Genomic DNA, 22151 nt, shown 5'->3' with positions numbered 1-22151 from the left:
CTGCTGCAGCTTTTCTTGGCAAAGCATGACCTAGATTAGGTGTCCCAGCAGCCTGTCCAGCCGAATCTTAAAAGTGCCCACTGTTGGGGAACCCACCACTTCCCTGGGAAGATTATTACAATGACTGATTGCTCTCATTGTGAAAAATCTTTCTTTTTTGTGTCCAGTCAGAATCTCCCCAGGAGTAACTTACGCCCTTTACCCCTTGTCTTTTCCATGTGACTCCTTGTAAAAGGGAAGTCTTCATCTTCTTTATAGCCACCCTTTAAATACTGGAAAGATGGCAATAAGGTCTTCCCTGAGCCTTTTTCTTTCTCTAGGCTGAACAAGCCCAGCTCCCTCAGCCTTTCTTCTAATAGCAGGCTCCCCAGTCCTTTGATCATGCATTTAGTAAATGCTAATAAAGTATCAACTATAAAGTTCTTAATCCCCTGAAGTTCCACTAATATAGTAAGTGATCATCATATCATAAAGAATAACTAGATGATCTTGATGGTAGCAGTGGGATGAGAATCAATAATAAAATTTAAAAGTGAGGTCACACACTTAGGGACCACTTGTAATAATTTCTAATAGATGGAAACACAGTCATTGCTGTTGGAAACAACAAAGACCCAGATGTTTGCAATGGCAGGATGATTATGATTAACAACACCCTGCAAGCATAAAAGGGGTAAATACAATTTTAAGAGCTAGCATGAAACTCTTTTAGTGTAATCAGGAACATGAGGTCAAAGCAATAATGATCAATACTGAGTCTTATGCATCCGCTTAAAGCGGCACCAGGTGCAGGTGCAGCACAAAGTCCATCACAGGACTATTTGTTATCGGGGGTCTGGGGCTACCTACAGCGCACACCGCCGGCCCACCGCAAGTAGGCGAGGTCGGGCAGCGCAGCTCAAGTACGAACAGCCCTCCCGCGCTGTGGCCCCGGCTCCGTTCCTGACGGCCGATCGGTGCCAGCTCACGGGAAGGAGCGGGGGCCGCCGCTCGCCGCCTCAGAAACCCCTCCTCGCTGCCCGCACCCGGCCATTCACTGCCCGCTGCTCCTCCCTGCGTCTCGCCGGGTCCCCGCTTCCTCCCTTACACTCCCGCCCGCGCCGGCTCCGCTGGCTCCTCCCTCCCCCTCCACGACCGTTGGGAGGTTTGAATGGCTCTCGGCGCGCGCGCGCGCACCAGCTCCACCCCGCGCGCGGGATGACGGCGCTCCGGCTGGGCCCGTGACTGCGGGAGGCTCAGGCTGAGGCCGCCGCCCTCCCCAGCAGCGGGCCCGGGCTCCGGCTGTCGGTGGCGCGGCGCGGCGCGGGGGAGGGACTGCGCGAAGCTGTTATGCAGGACTCTACCCCAGAGAGCGGCGGGAGCGCCCGCCCTGACGAGGAGAGACGGGAGGAGGCGGTGGCGGAGAGCGGCAGTGCCTCCTGGCTTCAGAGAGTCTTTGAGGAAGCGCGAGGCGATTCGCAGCTGAGCGTGCTCCCCGCGGAGCCGCCGCCCGTGACGGTAGTGGCGGTGGAGCGGTACCTGGCCGAGGCGCAGAGCGCCGGCGCCGCACAGTACTGGTACGACGTGACGCTGGCGAGCGGCGCACACCAGGAACGCTGCTACCTGGCGCCGCGCCTCAACGGCCTGGTGCAGCGCGCGCACCTGCACGCCGGTGTGCGCCTGCGCCTGACGCGCTGCTCCTACCGGTATGAAGAGAAGCGCCTCAACTACGGGTTCCCCTGCCTGGAGGAGCTGGAGCTGGACCTGGCCTGCAGCGACGAGCCCACCCCCGCCGCCCTGCCCCGCGGCCGCCTGCTGCCCCTTCGCGGCGACAAGAAGCACTACCTGCCGCTATGGAACAACGAGGATCCTTACGGAGACGTGTGGGTGGCGGTCAAGCCCCAAGCGAAGGTGAACGTCAACGGTAAGCGGCGAGGAGGCGGCTTCAGGGGAAGGGGGTGTAGGTGGGAACGTGAGGCAGCGCACTGGTGAAGAGGTGGGGTTGTTGCCTTGCTTGTTCTCCGGGCTGAGTTCCCTGATGAGAAGTGCCCCTCCGGTTGCGACAGGCACCCATATGAATGTGGTATATGTGTCACAGTTTACGTTTTTATTTGGAGAGAGTTTTTAAAACTTTCCAAAACATTGACTGAGAATACGGTGCTTGCACCCAGGCTCCCGAGGTGGCAAAAATATCCTTTCCCCTAGTAATCTCTTGGCTAGTCCGTGGGACTGGTGCTCCCTTCTGAAAGCTGCCACCCAAAACATGGTCAATGTTGAGGGTCTGAGACCAGTCTATGAAGTGAAGTGAGGGGGGAGTTATAAGTGGGACTTTTCCATGAGTTTGATGCTCTTGTAGGCTAACGCCTATATCTTTTGCATTAGCTCTTGTGCTCATCCGATGATGCTTCCTTGTCATTTAAAGTGTCACAGTGCTCTCTTTAGGTTAAAAACAAAACCAGAAAAAAAACCCAAAACAAATCAAAATAATACTGTTTGCATATAGCTCAGAACAGCATCTCATGGTGAGCAGTATAAAAAAAATAACCCTTTTTAGATGTTACAGACATTAAGAAAATACATGTGATGTCCTCATCTGTGAACTTTACTCCTGAAAACTTAAATGTTCAATCATAAATACTACTTTGGTCTTTTTCTCTTTCTGTCCTCCCGTTAACCTTAGTCTCCAAGCTGATTTCTCTTGGTCAGCTGGAAATGACCTGGAGGAGCAGAGTTCACTACCATCCACTTCTTGTGAGAGTCCTGCACAAATCTAGACTAAGGTACTACGGGAGACCAGAGAAAAAAGTGGATATGCCTTATCAGGTAAAGAGAGATAAATGCATCGGTTAACATTTGAACAAATAGCTGTAGGATATTTGGAAATCATTATTGCCATATAGCAAGTACGTAAAGTTAAGAATGATATTGTAGCTACTTTATATTAAACTTGCTACCTTCACTAAAATTCTGAGCCTTTTCAAGTAGACCAATGCCCAGCCAGTCTCAACAATGGGTACTCTGGGGAGAATAGCAGCCTGTTTTATATCTGAGCGTAATGTTACATGGCATGGAGTATCCTCTAGGTCAGTTCAGGTCACCTATCTCGGCTGTGTCACCTCCCAGCCTCTTGCCCATCTATAGCTTACTTGCTGGAGTGGCAGAGTGAGAAACAGACTTTTGACACTGTACAAGCACTGTTCAGCAACAGGTATAACATTGGTGTGTTAACACAGTCTTGGATCTAAAACATGGCACGATGCAGGCTGATGCAAAGAAAATCAGCTCCATCCCAGCCAGTCCCTGTACAGGAGGGCAGCACTTGACAGAGAGCTCCAGTAACTCATATGATTCTTCCATGGGTGGAGAGAGGTATGAAGCATCTTAATGAAGGGCTGTGGTGGTCTCTTATTCTAAGTTTCCATTCCCTGTGCAATTGAAGGTAAATCTGGATCTTTTTATTGGATGTACTTTTCAGGATAGTCTGGATGATACTCAAACTTCCTTGGCAGTTCATCAGTCATATTTCCTGGTGTAGAATCAACAACCAGAGCTGAGTTAGCTCAAGAAGTTAGGAGACAGATTTACATGCGCTTTGCTTTATGCATTCCTTCTTTAAATAGTATTGTGTGATGAATTATCATTGTTAGATAAAAAACAGTAGGTAACAAAAGATTCAATGTTATAATGGTTTACTTTCAAGGATGAATGGTTCATGACTAATCAGGAGTGTTAGAATGAACTAACAAGTGTTGATTTGTATAGTCTCTGTATTGAACTTGGAATAAGGTAAAGAGGGCTTTAGATGCAGCAAGGGGAAAAGACACATAAGGTGATAAATACGTTCAAGAATGGTGATATATTAAAGATAGTACTATGAACAAAAGCAGATGACTGAGGCTGATGAATGGATAAAATAAAGTATTTTGATAAGGCTGAGATCTTTTTTCAGTGGATTACTATCTTCTAAGACCATTATAAAAGCATTTAAAAATCTTTTTCACTGCTTAGTGATCTGCTCAATTATGGATTCAAAGTTCGCCCAGTTTAAAAAAACAAAACAACAAACCCAACAAGTGTATAAATCTTTGTCATGAGAAACACTTCAATGAAAATGTAGTGGTTTGCGATGCAGGTTATTTTAGGAGTTTGTGTTTTGGTAGGTTGTAGGGTTTTTCTTCAAAGTCAGACTTGTATAGTGTTTTGATCAAGAATGTTTAGCAAATAATCCTGCAACATCTCAACTTCCTTCATGGATATTTTGAAATATTATTCCAAATACAGCATTCTGTTTGACAAAGAAGAATCTTTTCAGTATTGTTTCTTGTATATGCTATTGCCACAACCTTCTCCAAAAAACCACAGAGCGAAACTGGTGTCTCCTACCATTAGTGAGCACTGGAAAGAGAAGAGTTTGGGCTGGAATAGTTGTGGAAGTATTCTTTTGTGGAAATTAGGGTTTTCTTCAACTCTAGTATTCAATACAAGTTTTGGAACATACTCTATCCATCTGTAATCATCAGAGAAGTTGTTCATAAGTCAAGTAGCTGATACGTTATATAGAATAAATAAGTACCAGAATGATATATAAGATATGAATGTATTTGTCTCTCTTTCCTTTAGGCTTACTTTGAAGTTGCTGACGGTTCAGGCATGATGTCAATGGTTTTGTGGAACTCATTGTGTCCTGAATGGTATAACAGTATGAAGGTTGGCACAGTATTACTTCTTGAGCAGTACGCTGTCAAAACCAGTTACCCATTTAAAACAAAACCAACCCCAGGGGATTCACAGATGAAGAGATTTTCTACAATTGGTTAAGTATCAGAGAAACCTGTTTTGATTCAGTTAAATATAGCAGTACATTTTCTGCACAGAAATGAAGTGATCCAGAGGTAGCTCTGCATAGAAATAAACTGATCCATTGCTGAAACTAATTGATAGGGTATATATCCTTAAATATTAGCTCTGAAAGGTGTCTTAGTATCCAAGCTCTTATTGTTCCTTGGTTCATATTTGGATCATGTATACAAAGTTTATTGCCGCAGTTAGTTAAAACTAACTAACTAACTTTTTATTTAAAAATAAATAAAAAACTAATCCCTGATGTCAGGTATTGGCATCATAAAGACAGGCCTCTGACACTGAATTTTAATGTGATTCTACTTCCTGTTTAATAATACAGATATTTGTGCACGGCTCACACATTCTTCCACGTCACTGATCTGTCTTTAGATTTTAGTGTATATGGTCAAGCCCCAGAGTGTCTGCTAAGCCCCACTAGATAAAAAGTTGCGTTGATGACTGATGTCTGTGCTGAAAACAGCAGCTCCATGGTAGAGCAATTATGACAAATATTCCTCAGCTATGAGAAGGCATTTTCTTGCTTGCAGTTGTTTAATGGGACAGATATCAAAGAAGCTATGCTACAGAAATAAAAGTGCTGCAATATAACAATATGTCATGGTTTAAGCCCATTTGGCAACCCAGAAACCATACAGCCATTCACTCACTCCCCTCTTCCTCCCCCCACTCCCAGAGGGATGGGGAGGAGAATCGAAAGAATCTAACTCCCATGGGCCAAGATAAGAACAGTCCAGTAACTAAGGTGTAACAAATCACTGCTGCTACCACCAATAATAATAATGGTAAAGGAGATAACAAGGGAAGAGAATACAACCGCTCGCCACCCGCCGACCAATACCCAGCCCGGCCGAGCAGTGATCTAGCCCTACCAGGTAACTGCCCTCATTTTATATACTGGGCATGACGTGCTGTGGTATGGAATACCTCTTTGGTTAGTTTAAGTCAGGTGTCCTGTTTCTGCTTCCTTCCAGCTTAACCTCTTCCCTGGCAGATCATGAGACTCAGAAAGTCCTTGGTCAGAGTAAACATTACTGAGCAGTAACTAAAAACATTGGTGTTATCAGTGCTGTTCCCAGGCTGAAAGTCAAAAACGCAGCACTGCACCAGCTACTAAGAAGGAGAAAAGTGACTGCTACTGCTGAACCCAAGACACAATAATAGCCTTTTCAAAGGGGATTTGGTCAATTTTTTGTTTTTTTCTTTCAGTGAACATGAGTTCCCTTTTTTGCTTTCATACTTGGAAAAAATGGCAGGCAACATTCAGAAAATTCAAACAACTTCTTTTAAATAAACAAATACGTATGCATGTTAATGAAGGATATGTATGTATATATAACTTACAAATAATGACAGTTTCCTAATGCAGTTGCTTCAGTGCACAAAACCAAACTATTTTCTCTGTTAGAGGCACTGTATTCTCAGTCTAATGTGACTTTGTCTTAAAACCAGATCTTAATGTCTGAAGTGTTTGTGATGAGTTGGCAGAAGAAAAATGTTTAGCCAGGAATGGAAGTTTGTGAGGGAAACTGTTGATGATTATAAACCACCCTTGAAAATAATTATAATTGACAGAAAACCTTTCTGTGGAGAAAAGACAGAGTAAAATGTCATGAGGAGACTTTCTGTATAGGCAAATATCACTTCGTTTTAATGGCTGAGATATCTGCAAGCATTTTTGGGGTAGAAATGCTAACGAGAGATCACAATGGAAAAGTAGGCCAGTGGGCTGTAAATGGAAGAACTGCAAGACAGTCTATAGTAAAGTGCCATGGGGTATTTTAAGACCATGAATAAACTGTAAAATCACTTAATCCTTGGTTCGTATCAATGTATGTACAGTATCTTATTCCTTTTCTTAGCACAAAGCTCACAAGTTTGTCTTATTGTAAACTTAGAAAAGCACGTAACATCATGCGTTGATGGATCTTATGCCTTTATCCTGTAAGAGGAGAATCTAAAGAGAACAGAATATCCATAAAAAACTTCTAGAGAAGTTCTAAAATTGATCTTAGGTAACTCCTGGTGCGTAGGTTTGGGGTTTTTTTTATTCAGTTGAAGTGCAATTTAATGCCTCGCTAATTACTCCATTAATAGAACTCTGTATATGCCCAATACGGGGCAATGTTTCAGGGTTTTTTAAGTGTGCACAATGAGTGCTCCAAAAGTTCTTCAGCTAGCTAGTTAAGACAGTCAGTTACTTGAGTAATATATTTTTCATCATCTGCTTCCAATTTGTGATTCCACCAGATTCCGGTATTCGCCTGTAAATGTTGTCAAATATATCCGGAGGGTTGACAAGGCCACAATGGAAAGGACTTTCCAAATCAAGAGTTCTTGCAAGATTTCTGTGAATCAAGTTCTGCATTGCTTCTGTTTGCAGCTGCAGCATTATATGACATGCTGAAAAGTGCTGTTTCAGGACCTAAAATGTTTGGAACATAAATAGGTAGTCCCAACATTGCGAATTTCACTGCTAGGTGGTGTGTGCATTTCACAAATCACCGAATTCATGTGGTACTGTTTTGAATAGCCTGGGCTGACCTTAGCTTCTGAATCATCCCAGGGTATAGTCTTGAGTAGATGTCTTTTATCTAATCTCAAAATGACAAAACAATTGGTAAGTAGTTTTGATGCATGAGGAAGTTTTGTTTTCAGAAATTATCTCTAAGATACTGTCTTAAAACACCATATGCAAAACCACAATTTTTCTCCAAATACACCGTTAGAAAGCAATAGCCAAAAGAAAATTCTTAAGCAGAGGGTCTGATTTCAAGTCTAACACCTTCCTAATATTGCATTGCTAGTATGAAACATGGATATAATTACATATTGTATACATATTTTATACCTATTTAATTACTTTTCCAGGTACATTATTTGAATAACCCTTTACCCAAACTAAGTCATCTTGTAGAAGCTTCATCAGAATCTGTATTTTTCATAGCAGCGATATTACTCTTAGGAGAGAGACAGTAGAGAACCACCTTGTGTATTCTAGATGCTGAAGCCATTCTTCCTGTATTTTTTGTCTGGTTGCAGAGCCCCTTGCTTCACCCCGTACTCCACCATTTTGTTGTTAAATGTCTAAACAGTCTGCTTAATAAATGAGAATCTTCAAGTGCTATAGAGAGACAGACCTTGAAAGACTTTTTGTTCTCCTCTATGGTCATGGTATATTTCTATCATATTAATAACTACCTGAACTGGTATCAGATGTGGACGTTTGTATCTCCTAGATCTATCTCCTGCTTTACTTTATTGTCTCCAAGTCAATTTTAAATCTTGGTGACATTTGGGAATGAAGCTTGCGTAAAATGTGCTTCATATCTAATAAGTATTGTAGTATTAGTTTCTCTTGCTGGTCTTTTAAATATCTGGCTGGATCAGACTCATGGGCTCATGTAGGGAATTGGAAAGTTTAACATTGCTCAGATTATAAAATGGCACTGTTGGATGCTGTACCTGAATGCCTTGCTTTATTTTGATGAAAACATAAAATTAGAGGAATTGATTCATAATTTCACAAATGGTGAGACACAGTTGGAATACTTCATTTAAGAAACTTGAACCCTGTTTTTTTTGCAGGTTTTGTTTGTTTGTTTTAATTTGCATTCATGCCTTGAATGTTACTGACTTTTTTTTTTTTCCAATTCTTAGAAATCAGCCTTAATGTTCGAGATCCTTCTACTAAAATAACTATTATTCCAGAAGAAATGGTTAAGCCAGAGTGGGGATTACCTGAAGTTAAATATCGATTTATCACAAGGTAAAATACAGTGTTGTTGTCTGTCAAGCTGCAACTTTAGTTTTACTGTGTTACACTGAATGTTAGTTGGAAATATTTTCTGATAAATGCTTGAGAAAGCTTTGTATTTTGTTATTAGCAAATACTCATGGTTTTGGTTTTTTTTGGTTTTAGGTCAGAACTGGATGGCTTACCAAACAATCATTCCTGTGATGTTATTGGTCTTGTGACATTCGTAGGAAGGGCTGAACGAACAAGAAAGAAAGGTTTTTCTATGAATATAACTTTTGGAATTTAGCAAACGACATTTAACTTTGTGAATAAATGTTTATACGTTTTTCTTAATATTTGTTTATATAGAACATGGTGAAGACTTCTGGCTCTATCGTTGGGCACATGCCATTGACGGGACCTCGGACCAACCATTCATACTGGAATTATTTGCATCTTCTCAACCAGAAGTGTTTGAGAATATTCACCCAAGTATTCATCTCTATAATGCTTATTAATAATTATTTATAGTGTTTTTCTACTGGGTTGCTAATTTCATATTCAGAGTATAATTGCCACTGAATACAAAAATGCCATGGTGTAGCTGCTTAAAGGGAAAATAGCTAATCAGAAATAAAAATTTAAAGATACAGTATCTGAAACCCTTATGATATTGCAATCTGCCAGTTACTCTAAACAAATAGATGGCCAGCTGGGTTTGGGGCTCATGATCTCATTAATTTCAAACAGAAACTTAAGTGAACCACCTGGGGCAATGTCTCTTACATCAGAGGCAAATAAAGCAGGCAGCTGGTCAAATCTTTGATCCTTTTGCCCTGTAAATAAGTAATTTTTTAATAGGAATAATTTAAGAGGATTGGCAGAGAAGAGAGAGGGGAAAGTGGAAAAGCTTGATTTCTTTGAATAAATATTTTTTGGCCAAAAAGCAGTCATTGCCCAGCTGTGTTAGTTATTACATGTGAGCTAATAATGATGTATTTCAAACCGGGGAATCCTTAATTAATTATCTTAAAAGAACTTTAAATATTTCTTCTTGCCATCTCTCTCTTCTCCTCCAAGTGCTCATCCTTCCATTGGCACTGGTTGATGTCATGTGCATTTTTATGCCATATAATGCAGGACCAGCTGCAGTCTGTTAAGATTAGGGCTGTATTAATCTTGAGTGTTATGGGGAAATGGCAAAGAATGACATTCCAGTGATAAAGTGAGTTATTAACAAAAGAGTGAGTTTGTTACTCTATGCTGAAGTTTTGCAGTGGCATGTCATGATTTCCTGTGCTTTCCATGGTTTTATGCTTTTTATTGTTAAGAAAAACAGCCATTTAATATCCATATTGATTACTTCTTTCATGGATATCCTACCTGACTGATGAAGTATCTCATGTTTTAGTCATAATATGTATGCTGAAATTTCCTTACACAGTTATTAAACTGACAGTTTAATTACATCTCCATATTGTAATTCATAACAGAAGCTCAATTTGTGCTGAAGCATTTATTGGCTCAAAAAGTAAAATGTCTTGTTTAGAGCACTTAATAAAATTTATCCAGTGTGTATCAGTCTTAACATTCTGAAATCAATGAAATACCAGGAAAAAAACCTGAAAGGCTTTTATGGTTTTGTTTTTTTGTTCCAGTGACATATTTGGTGTGTACACAGATGAGAGTGGTGCGGGACCTCACTGAGAATCTTTCCATCACAGTTTACCTTACAACTTCAAATGAAAGTCAAATATTCATTACAGGTAATTTAAACTAGTTTTAGTTCGATGTAGTTCTCATCTTATTTCTTTGAAAAGGATATTTTAATTTTACAACAAAATAATCAATGCATAGTATTGGCTACCCTGTCAGAAATAATGAAATACCACTGCAAACAGAAAAAAGAAAATTGCATTCTTATGAGGCATTAATGGGTATATCTTATAAAAAGTACCAAAGTATTATTGGTTTAAGTCATATTTACTAATTTTTTCAGACAATTCTAATCCTTTGATAATGTAGCAATGCAGATTACCACTTCCTTAAAAACATCAACACTTGCAGCTTTTCTGGCTTACACATTTCCTTATTAGAAAAACAAACAAACAAACAAAGATATAGTTGTCCTTAATTTATCTTAGCTCATCTTTTTCACCAAGTATTTGGAGAACTATTATGTTTCATCTTTCTCAGCGGAAAAGGATGTGGTGCTGGGTGGTGCTGAAGGAGCATTCCTTCTGGTAGTCTGTTTTGAATACTACTGTCTGCAGTTAACGGTAGTCTTTATGGTATTGTGATACTGTATGCTAGATACTGCTAGTCAATGTCACAGGCAATGTCACAGACACTGTTAATTTAGTACGACACTGTTAATTGGTAGAAAGATGTCTTTTGTGTTCTGTAGCCCAGATTTTCTTAATCTGTTGTGTTGTTTTTTTTCTACACAGTGTTCAGGATAGTTTCAGGATGAGAACAGATGACAATAACCTGCTTTATTTTTGTTTTAAAAGGGTGGCACAGGGGCCAGCCATACACCAAGGACACCAAAGTAAGAAACTTCATTCAGTGGACTAAAACACAAAACGAAGTTGATCAAATGGAGAAAGCTGTCATTGGTGGCTATTATCCTTTTCCACGACCTCCAAATAACTTTTTGAAATACTGTAAAAACAATAAAGGTATCGTACTGTCAAGTATCTTTAAAGATTTAAAATTATTAAGAAAAATGATTTTTTTAAATCAGTTTAGTATTTAGTAACAAATTTTCCTTTGAGTCTTTCATTCAGACATTTGATACTGTATTTTTTCAAAAATATTTTTTTTTCCAGTTGAATCTGTTTTGAAAGCTATAGGTGAAACAGGGAAAGAGATTGAAGACTTGCACTACAGAGAACACAAGCGCATCGCTGTTCAGGGAATAATTAGTTCCATAAGATACGTCAGCTGTAGCAATGTGGCTGAAGAAGCCTCAGGAGTGGAAGTTGCTCAGGTACAGTGTTTGGGATTAACACTATAGCACTTAAGCAGCTATGATTATAACCAGAGTGGAGAATCTTTCATTTGAGTTCATTTGAGAACCTCATTACATTTTTTCTTGATTAACTTTTGCTACTTTGAGAGCAACATTCTCAAAAGTAATAATTTAGAACTTTTTAAAAAGCAATGATCCGGTGTTTTTCTGAAAGTGTTACGGCATTCCTCCACAGTTCAGACTCAGAACTGTGTAACTATAAGTTTCTAGTTTGACTGACTGGATAACCTAATGTAAATTAGAATGTGGAAGAGGCAACTACTGTAACATGCTCACTGTCAACTTTTTAGACAGAATTTATCTTACTGATATGATTAGAAGATAATTTCTGCTAGGTATAACATGACTTTCACAAAGTAGGGTAAAATGTTCCTTTAAAAGTTATTTTGAAACTTGCGGGTTTTTTAGTTAGAAGCAAAACTGTAAGTGCTTTGAAACTCTTAAACAATTAACTGTTGTTGCAGGAGGATAATTCTCAGTCCCTTGAAAGTTCTGCTGCATCCAAAGAAGACTCTGTTCACAAGGAAAAAGGCACCAACCTTCAGAATAGAGAAGTTAAGTCTTTTCTGGAGTCACAGTACACTCCTGGTGAAAAACATCATCACCAAGCTCTGCTGTCGCAAAAGACTTCAGTCAAGAGAAAGATGCCGCACAGGTTAGATACAGATGCACAACAGTAAGCTCTCTTCATAAATATCTAGTAATAATATCTTCTAAAAAGTGTTTACAGAAGTTAATTCAGAACACAGGCCATAGAAAAATATATAAGAAAGCTCTGAAAGCATAAACAGTTTAAAGGGCAATTAGGTACTTTTCCTAGCATCAGGTGATGACAATTGCACTGTTAGGGCTATTGAAAGCTTGATTAAAGCAGGTGTTTGGGCTGCACAGCTCACTTCTGATTAATATGTGTGCTACTTTGTTATTAATCTCACAGACTTGAAATAAAAGTAGTTAATACTTGAACCAATGTAGTTAAGTAACATAGCCTTGAAACAAGCAACTGTTTAAGTGGTGTGAGGAAATAAGATTCCTCCTTCACTGATAAGGCAAAATCAGGATCTGGTATACCTGTTCCTTAGTTTCAGACTTAACTTATTCTTTTCTATGCTGCATGTAGCTGTTACTTGCTGTCAGAAAGGCAAATAGATGGTGGTCATGTGCTAAGGTACCTAACAGCTCAAAATAACTTGTAATACTGTGGCTCTGCTTGTGATGGGATTTAATGAAACTGTATTCCATCTAGTCAGACATAGACAAAGGATACCATTTCAATATAAGGAAACAGAATAAGACGAAGTAATTTGCCTGATGCGACAATATTAGTCTCGGGTAAAATACCTGCTTGTGTAAGATTGCTCTTTGTTGCAATGTTTGTGCAAAATCTTATACTTAGTATTAAAAGCCTGGTGTATCTTTGACAGATTTAATGCTGCAAAAATCTAGCCAGTCACATTTCAATTTTTATTTATTTTTATTGTAGTGGATTTCTCATGCTATAAAGAGGGTATTTTTCTTGAATTTTCACATCCAAAATTCAATGTGGGAAGAGGGTGGGTGTTGGAATATTTTGAGAGAAAATGAGATGAGTTATAAACAGGATTGAATGAAAACTTAGAAAACCCTGGTGAACAGAAGTCTTGTCAGCATTACAGCAAGCTTGTTAGTTGATTTCCATTATGTAAGAAAAAATCCAACATTTGAGTGTCTTAGGTTAGTTCTGCCTTGAAGAAGAACATACATGTTCTTTGCTTGGTGTATTTCCATTTAAATAAACACTGTAAAATAATGGTGAATTTCCTACTTTAAGGAGAAGTGCATCCGTCACTCCTGTATCATCTCACCACTATTTCACACGGTCTGCAAGAAGAAAACTTGGGTAAGTCATACGAAGTCAGTTATATTAAGTAATTGCAATGATGAACAGATACTTGAAGTCAAATTTTTACAGGTCTGGAACCAGTATGGAAGTGAAATGAAAGAACAGATCAGGGAAGTTTCATATTTTCTATTCACTTCCTTTGCACTGATTCTGATTCAAATATATGGGATTATTATATTCTGAAACACTGGATTATTTTTTTTATAAGTTTATTCAGACATCGTGGTGAGTTTATAACAACAGGAATGTAGCAAAGAAAAAAGGAATAAGTGGGTTTAAGAGCTTATTTTACCATGATCTGGCTGCAGAGTATCTGTTACATTTTTCTCCTGCATGATATCGTAGGTAATTAGTTAGAGATAGTTAGAGACTAGTTGCTTACCATTAATTCAAAATTTTGTGATTCAAAAAACAAAGTATAACAAAAATCTAGTTTGCTTGATTTAACTGATTGTTGTTACAACAGGGTCATATGTCCACAGGAAAATATGTATTTGGAATTTCTGTATCTTTTTGGATTCCGGAGTGGTGACATGGCTCCATTCATGCTTTAGTTTTGACTACTGAAGGGTTCTGCTATGAAAGTGCAGCAGCGCCCTGTGCATCTGTGTTCTAGAATCAAATCATAAACCTGTTGGCCATCTGTGATGTTCGGATTTTAGTGAAACATGCTCTTTCCAGGAGGTGCCCAGTAGAGGGCAACAAACACTTGGGTTTTTGAGCATGAGCACTGGGGTTTGGGTGTAAATCTATGATGATTCATTGAATCATCATAGAATGATGTAAAATACATTCTTATCTGCTTCATAAAGCAAAGAAATAAGTAGTTCTTGTTCTAAGCTCTTCCAGACTGGTTTACTGAGTGTGGTAGGTCTCATGTTAAGTTGCTGTATTACATGTCTCAGCATACGAAACCAGGTACTAGTGCTCGCTCATCTGAGCTTGTATCATTTTTCACTAGAAATTTGTCAAGGTTTGAACTTATGCTGCATAGTGTTTGAGGTTAAATAGGTTTTAAATGCATGTGCTGTAACTTCCTTTTTATAGCTTGGATGAGTTCCAACATGAAGATACTGTGCAAGATAAAAATAGACAGACTCTGTCAGACAGTTCACAGCACTCCACAGGTATGTTGCAAATAGTTGTTATATCAACCTTAGGAGATTTAAGCTTACTTCTTCTCTTTAGGTCCAAAACAGGCAACAGAGAGATCCGTATAACCTTTGTTTGTCGAGACAGTTCTTCTGTACATCTGACTGCATCAACCTCTAGGGAGCCACTGTAGCAAAGTACTGTTAATGCTATTCTGCTAAGTCATGTCCCTGATTTGTTCTAAAGGATGGATGGAAGGACAGCATGGGTTTTATACAAGTTTGAAGTTAGTATTGTACCTCTGAAACACTTGATGGCATCAGACCTTATATTTTCTGTTCAGTTTTCTTGCTGTAGTGATCTACATACGATAAAATTGTCCCTCTCAGGGAAGGTAGCCCCAGAGCTTTGTGAGTACCTGATTAAAAAGATAAATACAAGATGTGGGAAAGAAATAGATGAAACATCCTTACTACAAGCCAGTAATAAGAATGGCATTTGGTTTAGGGATTTTTCTAAGTTAATATTTTTATTTTTTTCTCTCTTCCTCTGCAATTGAAGAATAAACTTGTGTTCTATGCAGTTAATTTCTTCATATCTATTTTGGATGAAGAAAAAGTTGTAATTTGTCAGTTGTCATTATGGGCAGCTTGGTCTGTTTTTTATTTCATGCAAATATTTTGACATGTTTTCCTCTTTTCAAAGCTGACTGAATATACTCTGAGTCATGTAATTTCATCTAAAAGTTTGTCTACTCCTAGCATCTGTCCCAACATTAACATCTGCCAATTTATTTCTGTGTATCACTAGATTATGTGTAATGTTGTCCATCCTTTTTAATTTTGGCAAGGCAGCAGGTCATTTATTAATGACCACAGTAGGTTGTCCTTTTGTAGCCTTTTGATGATGATCTACTCCATTGTGCTGCTTTAAAGCAGTAGAAATTAGTTATTTTTCCTAAATATTTAATATATTTAGAGACTGAAGTGATGAGGAAACTTCCAAATTGGAGAAAAAATTGTACAAGTAACTGTTTAAAGTGAAGATTTATTCCAGAGAAAGAACAGCCTCAGGTGGTATGTTGAGATCTGTTCTTCAGAATTAAGAGATCTATAAGAAACTTTTTGATAATTAATTGCTTTATTAGTTGTTAGTATTCAGTGAAATTTCTTATCACTTTTAAAACCAAGAAATCAGATTGAGTGTTTTCACCTGAAGTGATTTTTAGAGGAATTTCTGGTACCTGTAGTGTTTATTTTAGTATGGTGTTACTCTCTCTAGAATTGTTGTGGTACCATCAAGATCTCATAAAATGAATGCATGTATGCTGTTTATTTTAAAAGGCTGCTTTTCAACAAGAACAAAAAAAAAAAAAGAATGGGAATCTTAGCAGTGAAATACATGCTTCATTTTTTATGTGTCCTAAAGAAATCTTGCATTAGATACTTATATTTAGATTCCCTTATTTAGATACCTGTATGTAAACTACAGATATCTTTAGATAGTTTTATTCTTAAACTTTTCCACTGATATTTTCTCACTGCATGTGAAACCCTATATAACTTTGGTTGACTGATGTTTTGAGTGTAGACCAAAATAAATTAATCAGTCTCTCATCTAATGTAAGTATGCAGTAATTATATGAATATGTTACTAAATGTAGCTGCTAAACATATGCACATATTTTTCTCACATAACATCAGTCCTCTTGGCAGTATTTCTTAGTCTTATATAAAACAGTATTTGTCTGATGCTAGTTTTATCTAAATAACAGTATGTTTATATTTTGCTTAACAAGCCTATTAAGTATGGCATATGTATCAAAGTCAGCACTTTTCTATAGAATCATAGAATCAACTGGGTTGGAAAAGACCTTTGCGATCATCAAGTCCAGCCGTTACCTCAGGACTGCCACGACCGTATCACCAAGGACCTCATCTACACAGTTTTTGAACGCTTCCATGCTGTGTTCTCTCATCTCAGATTTTGGAAGTTCAGGTCATAGGTGCTATATAAAATGGAGGAATTTTACTTTGAGCTTCGTAGCATTGTTACCATGGTCCCAAGTGGAGCCCTGTTGTTTTTTTAAATACCAGCAAAGGAAACTGCCTTTAGAAGCTATTTCTGGGAACATGAAATTTCCCTCCCTCCTCCCTTTATAGATATGTATAGCAGTGCTGACACTTTGCTCTCCATATCATAGCAGTCTGCATCAAAGTAACACTTTTTTAGCAGTCATTGGGTAGATGTGCAAAAAGAGCTAACAGAGATATCCGAAACAAATTATTAGTGTTTTTTTAACGTTGAAATATCTTGAGGCAGCAAGCAGTATTGAAATATGGTTCACTCACTGGAATTTCGTTTACTCCAGGTACTATTTTTTGCAAGAGGTACAAGGAAGTAAGAGTGCAGTCTGTGCTGTAAGATAACATGAGTAACTGAAGTAGAAATGCACTGACTCAGGTTTACTAGCAAAAGTGTTTGCAAGAAAGGAACTTTATAGTAATGGTGTAGGCTGACAACCAAAGTAACTTCTAAATTTTTACAAGAAGAAACATCTACTGTATACTATAAATATACAGTAAGTTTAAAAAAAACCTCTTTCTGCTAATTGAACTGAGATGAGCATAGGGTTCATCTCAGTTGCTTTTTGCGGAAAATCGTGTTTCAATGTTCACCATCGCCATTTTTATGCTTTTAATTGGTTTAAAGCAGAAAGTAGTCTTTGCTGCCAAGAGGCTGTCTGTAGCTAGAAGAATTCAAACATTTGCTTTATTTTTCTCTAAACTGCAGTCAGATTGTTAAAGATTTCGGCATCATATTGTTTAAATAACCAGTGATGGCTATTTTTCCTGTGCTCTCCTAATTACACGTTTATGCTAAGTCAAGGAGTGTACAAGCAGGACACACAGATTATGGTGCCAATTATACATTGAGAGAGAAAAGCAAAGTTATGATTGAAGTTTTAGAAAGAGAAGGTGCTTTTTTTTAATCCACCTACTTATATTCTGAAACATTTTTTGTATTTTATTTGCCTAATGTATAATATTCCTTCTTCATGCTTGTAGAGAATACTGTAATTCTCCAAGTAAAATGGTCATTAAAATGTTTCTTCATGTAACAGCTTTCATGTGCCACTTTAACTTATATGATGAATTCTAGTTTTGTGAGAAAAATGCTGCTTTATGCAATCCAGAACACACTTTCCATTTCAGTAGCAGTGTCGTTTTTCTTTAAATTCACAATCCTTTGTTGTCTAATTGAATGCAGCAAGACTTCTTCGTTGTTGAATATTCTTGTGTATGTTGTATCAAGTTTGTGTACTACATTCTGGTTTCTTCCTTTTTGAACATTATAGCAATTATGACACTAAAAGGAAGTAAAAATGCCAGTGTTCTTAGAGAAGGCTATGTGATGAGAAGTTATTTCACAGAAGATGGAGGAGGTGCAAGACTATACTGGGAATATTTTGAAATGAACTTTCTGATAAGCTCAAAAAGCAGGGTTTATCACTTTTGTTCAAACTGGAAGTGATGGTTGTGTTAACACAGCTGCCATTAACAATTCCCGTGTTGCATGTAATAGGAAAGAATGAAGCTATCGTTGCCTGTATATATAGCAAGAAATTGTAAAGGTAGCATAATCTCAGTGTAAACATACAGTTACTGTGCAAGGGATGGAAAAGTTTACCTTCATTTGTACACATTTTAAACTTGTTTTCATGGTGTTATCACAGTATCACAGTAGGTTAGAGATTGGAAGGGACCTCAAAAGATCATCTAGTCCAATCCCCCTGCCGGAGCAGGAACACCTAGATAAGGTTACAAAGGTTAAACAAGTTTTGTGCTTGCCAAAACCAAGCCACAGTGATGCTCTTCATGTGATGAAATGAGTTTTTACTACTAGTCTAGCCTCTAAGGTTACTAGTTTGTCCATGTTCCAAATCTAATTTAATTTGTTGTGTTGTACGCTTTGAACATTCTGCCGTATCTTCATAATTGAAAAGTTCCGATGAAAATATTTCTCATTTAGCAGAGAAGTAATATGATTCTATGTGCCTATAGGCAACTAAATATTTTCTCTGTTTTTAATAGACCAAGAAGAAATGAGTGATATACTTGAAACTGAAGAGGCTGGAAGAGCTTGTGGTTTGTGGCAGAGTGACCTGTGGGCACAAGTGAAAGACAAGTTAATGAAATATTTGCATCACAGTACAGTTTTCCCAGAAAGCATCCCACGTAAATTTGATTATGCGCACAGAGACTTCCTTATGCAACAATACAACCTTCATGCAGCAGTGCACCAGCCAAAAGAAACCAGAACACATAAAAATATCAGTGACTTTAAAAGTGCTAGTGGCCTTGGGTATTATGAAGTGACAATCCTGGGTAAGTATTTGGTAGCTCAGCCTCTAAAAATGGTTATGCAAAAGCAGTATAAGCTCTTAACTCTTTGCTTCATTCAGTTGAGAATGATTTGAAGGTTTGTCAGAACCTGAATGGATTTCTCAAAATTAATCAGTTGATTCTGAGTATTTCTCGAATTTTAAAAAGATGATTGACAGTTTAGATTTCTGTTAAGAGTCATGACTTAGTATAATTTTTTACCAGAAAGCTGTAATTCTCATTAAAAATACATTTAAATAAAATGACTGAATATCTTATTTCTAGTATCTGTTTTCATATAGTTTATATTTTTGATGGTTTATGTGTATCACTTGAAGAATGTGTGCAGTCCTTAAGCTGTTATTACAGTTAGAGGTAGGTCCTGCTCACTAGTTCAACCAGTCTGACATATTCATATAAATTATTCAGTGTTCTTGATTGTCAGCTGACGTTCCTGCTGGAGAGGTTCAACAGAAGCAAGTTAGTGTTTTTAAAGGGAGAAGGACAACTGTAAATGCTTCTTTTGAGCCTTATTCTCATTGAGTTGTTTTTTGAATTGTTTTTTTTTTTTTGGGTACTTTTGCTCGTAAAGTGCCTTTATTTCATGCTGGAAAATGAATGGCTGTATTTCAGCTGTATTCACCAACTGCTCTCAGGAGCTTGTGTTTAGCAGAGAGTGTCAGTTGACTGATCTTTGTTAAAATATAAATATGCAAGTTGATGTGTAGCTGTTAACATTACTGTAGGATACTGTTATTTTTTTTCACATTAAGAGAAAGAAATTGCCTAGCATAACAATGCTCATGTGAAGTTCCCATAATTTAGAAGTTTCCGTTATTTGCTAAGGGAGATTTGAAGAGAAGGTATTTGAATATTTACAGTCATTAGAATCCTGAGGCTTGCAATTTGCAATATAATATTCAGATGAAAGTAGCACAAGTACTGCCCCACATACTGCATAGATACACTGGTTGGAAAATTAATTTCTCTACCCTTGTAGCAGTGATAAAGTTAAAAGGGAGCGTGAAACGGCTTCCAGTGTTGGTTCAGTGTTTTCTAAGCTAACAACAGTTAGCCTTTAAATCACAGTATGTTATAACATCATATCAATTTGAATGTGCTTCTGTATAAATATATATACACATATATCTTGAAATGTATTTTCACACATCAGTTATCACTTAATGGTAAAAGAACAAAGTGCATGAAGTTGCTAATGTGCTGAAGAACTTAATTTTATTTTTTTTTCAACAGGTATAAACCATGATGTAGCAATAGATGTTGCATTTCTTCCACTGTTTTGTCCTGATGATCCCCACTTATTTCAACTAGAAGACATTGAAAATGATACATTACTGTCTTGTATGAGTTGCATCTCTGCAAGTCAACAGCCAGCCAGTAGCAATGGAAGACTTCCTGGCGTGTTTCCACTTTCAGGTGAGTCTGGCTTTCACTGATGTTGCTCATGTTTAGTTTCTTGTTTTATCTTTGAATAAAAGAGTTAATCCTCTATAGAAATCTCTGCTGTAAGTCAGACACGTTCATGTCTTCAGTGGAAGATGCATGAATTCTATGTGGCCACCTTCAGTAAATAGATGTAATACCAAACTTCCAAGGCAGTTTTTACCAGAGCTGTTCTCATACTCTGAAGATAGTATCTTACTAAGTCCTAAGTGACCTAGATAGTATTTGCAGTCACTTAGATACAAATTTATACTGACATAGAAGCCAGGATATATGGCTGAGCATGTGAATATTTGGCTTGATCTGCTTTGAAATAGAGTGGAATAACAAGTCACTCAGCCAATCCATTTCATTGAAGTCCCTTTGAACGTTTGCTTTAACGCAACTTAAAGCACCTGTAAATGGAATTATTTGCCTGCTATTGAATTATTTTCCTTGGGATTATGTTTCTAATTACTAGCACCTTACAACAAATACGGTGAACACTGTTAATGTGTATCATACTGTAAAATGCTGTGTAATTATCATATTTTCCTGTATGTTTATATAGACAGGCTTGATTTTATTTAAATGCATCTTTACCTTTCCTTGAATAAATACTATGGGATGTGAGGATCACTAATGGTTAAGGAATGTATGTTTCAGCCTTTCTGGATCCCTGTCATTTCTGGGAATTAAATTTAGTAGTAAAATTCTACCAAAAAACAAAACCCAAACCCCAGGAAGCCAGCATTTAATAGGTAGAGTGAGGTTTTTCACTGAAAGAAGGTTGAACATACACACATTGCTGCATGGAAAACAATATCAATCCAGTATATCTGTTTACTGTATGTATATTAAAACACCTTTTCTTAACTTCTAGATGAAATTGTAAAAGCAGCGATGGATCTAGATGGCAAACATGTTGTCTGCATCCTGGACATCTGTCACTTGGGTGGTGATAAGGTGGAAGTCTTTCTAAGCAAAATCTACAAGACAGTGGAACCCAATGTGCTGGATGCAGTGTAATTTAATAACTTATTTTTCAAATTTATCTTGTTCAAAAAGAGGGAAATAAAATTGCTGTAACTTGAATATACCCTCTATATATTGCACTTTTCTAGAACTAGCAGACAGAAATGTAAAATTATGTTTCTTACAGCAGTTGTAATGGACATCTGTGTAGCTGAGAAGGAGAGCTGTTGCTTTTATTTACAGTCTTGAAACAGATTACACAATGTCTTGGTCACTTATGTTCAAGAAGGGTGAATGGATAATACAGTGAACTTATCTTTTGATAGGATGCCACGATGTGGTATGATTGCCATCTCTCTTTCTCTCCCTGTGCACATACATACACAGAAGTGATGTATCAGGTTGAGAACTGAAAAGAGGGGCAGGCTTTCCCAATATTAAAGGCAATGGTTGCAAAAGATTTAACAGGCTGTGATAAAAATTCAGGCTGGAAATTAGAATAATTTTGAGGATTAGAGCTGTTACGTTCTGTAGTGATCTTTTAGTGGCAGTCTTGAAGCTTACTGTGTTTTGAGAAAACAAATACCATGGTGCCTTCAGTACTTGGGTCTGGGCTTTTGGTGATTCAAAAACCATTTTCAGTTCTTCTTACCTGAACAAGGTTAACTGCTGTTTTTTTTTGTATGGCTGCTTTTGTATATACATTTTTGGGTAGTAAGTATAAAGAACCTAAGTTTTTTAACATATTTTATTTATTAATTA

At 37.8% G+C, this 22151-nt stretch overlaps 1 protein-coding gene across 1 annotated transcript; it reads left to right on the top strand.

The window, feature by feature from the left end:
- The first annotated feature begins 1132 nt into the window (after nt 1–1132).
- Nucleotides 1133–21509, top strand: RADX (RPA1 related single stranded DNA binding protein, X-linked). Its single transcript, XM_061357983.1, has 15 exons — nt 1133–1903; nt 2660–2802; nt 4600–4792; nt 8500–8608; nt 8762–8853; nt 8948–9070; nt 10237–10344; nt 11092–11259; nt 11410–11570; nt 12077–12288; nt 13423–13491; nt 14542–14621; nt 18681–18974; nt 20226–20408; nt 21298–21509. The coding sequence occupies exons 1-15, from the start codon at nt 1330–1332 to the stop codon at nt 21441–21443; spliced, it is 2655 nt and encodes an 884-aa protein (XP_061213967.1). The 5' UTR covers nt 1133–1329; the 3' UTR covers nt 21444–21509.
- Nucleotides 21510–22151: the final 642 nt, after the last annotated feature.

This window comes from Neopsephotus bourkii, unplaced genomic scaffold, assembly GCF_033783945.1.
Source record: "Neopsephotus bourkii isolate Nb327-2 ecotype Australia unplaced genomic scaffold, CSIRO-AGI_Nbou_v1 NB_936, whole genome shotgun sequence".
In the NCBI taxonomy this organism is placed as follows: Eukaryota; Metazoa; Chordata; class Aves; order Psittaciformes; family Psittacidae; genus Neopsephotus; species Neopsephotus bourkii.
This window is presented reverse-complemented; position numbering and strand designations above follow the sequence as displayed.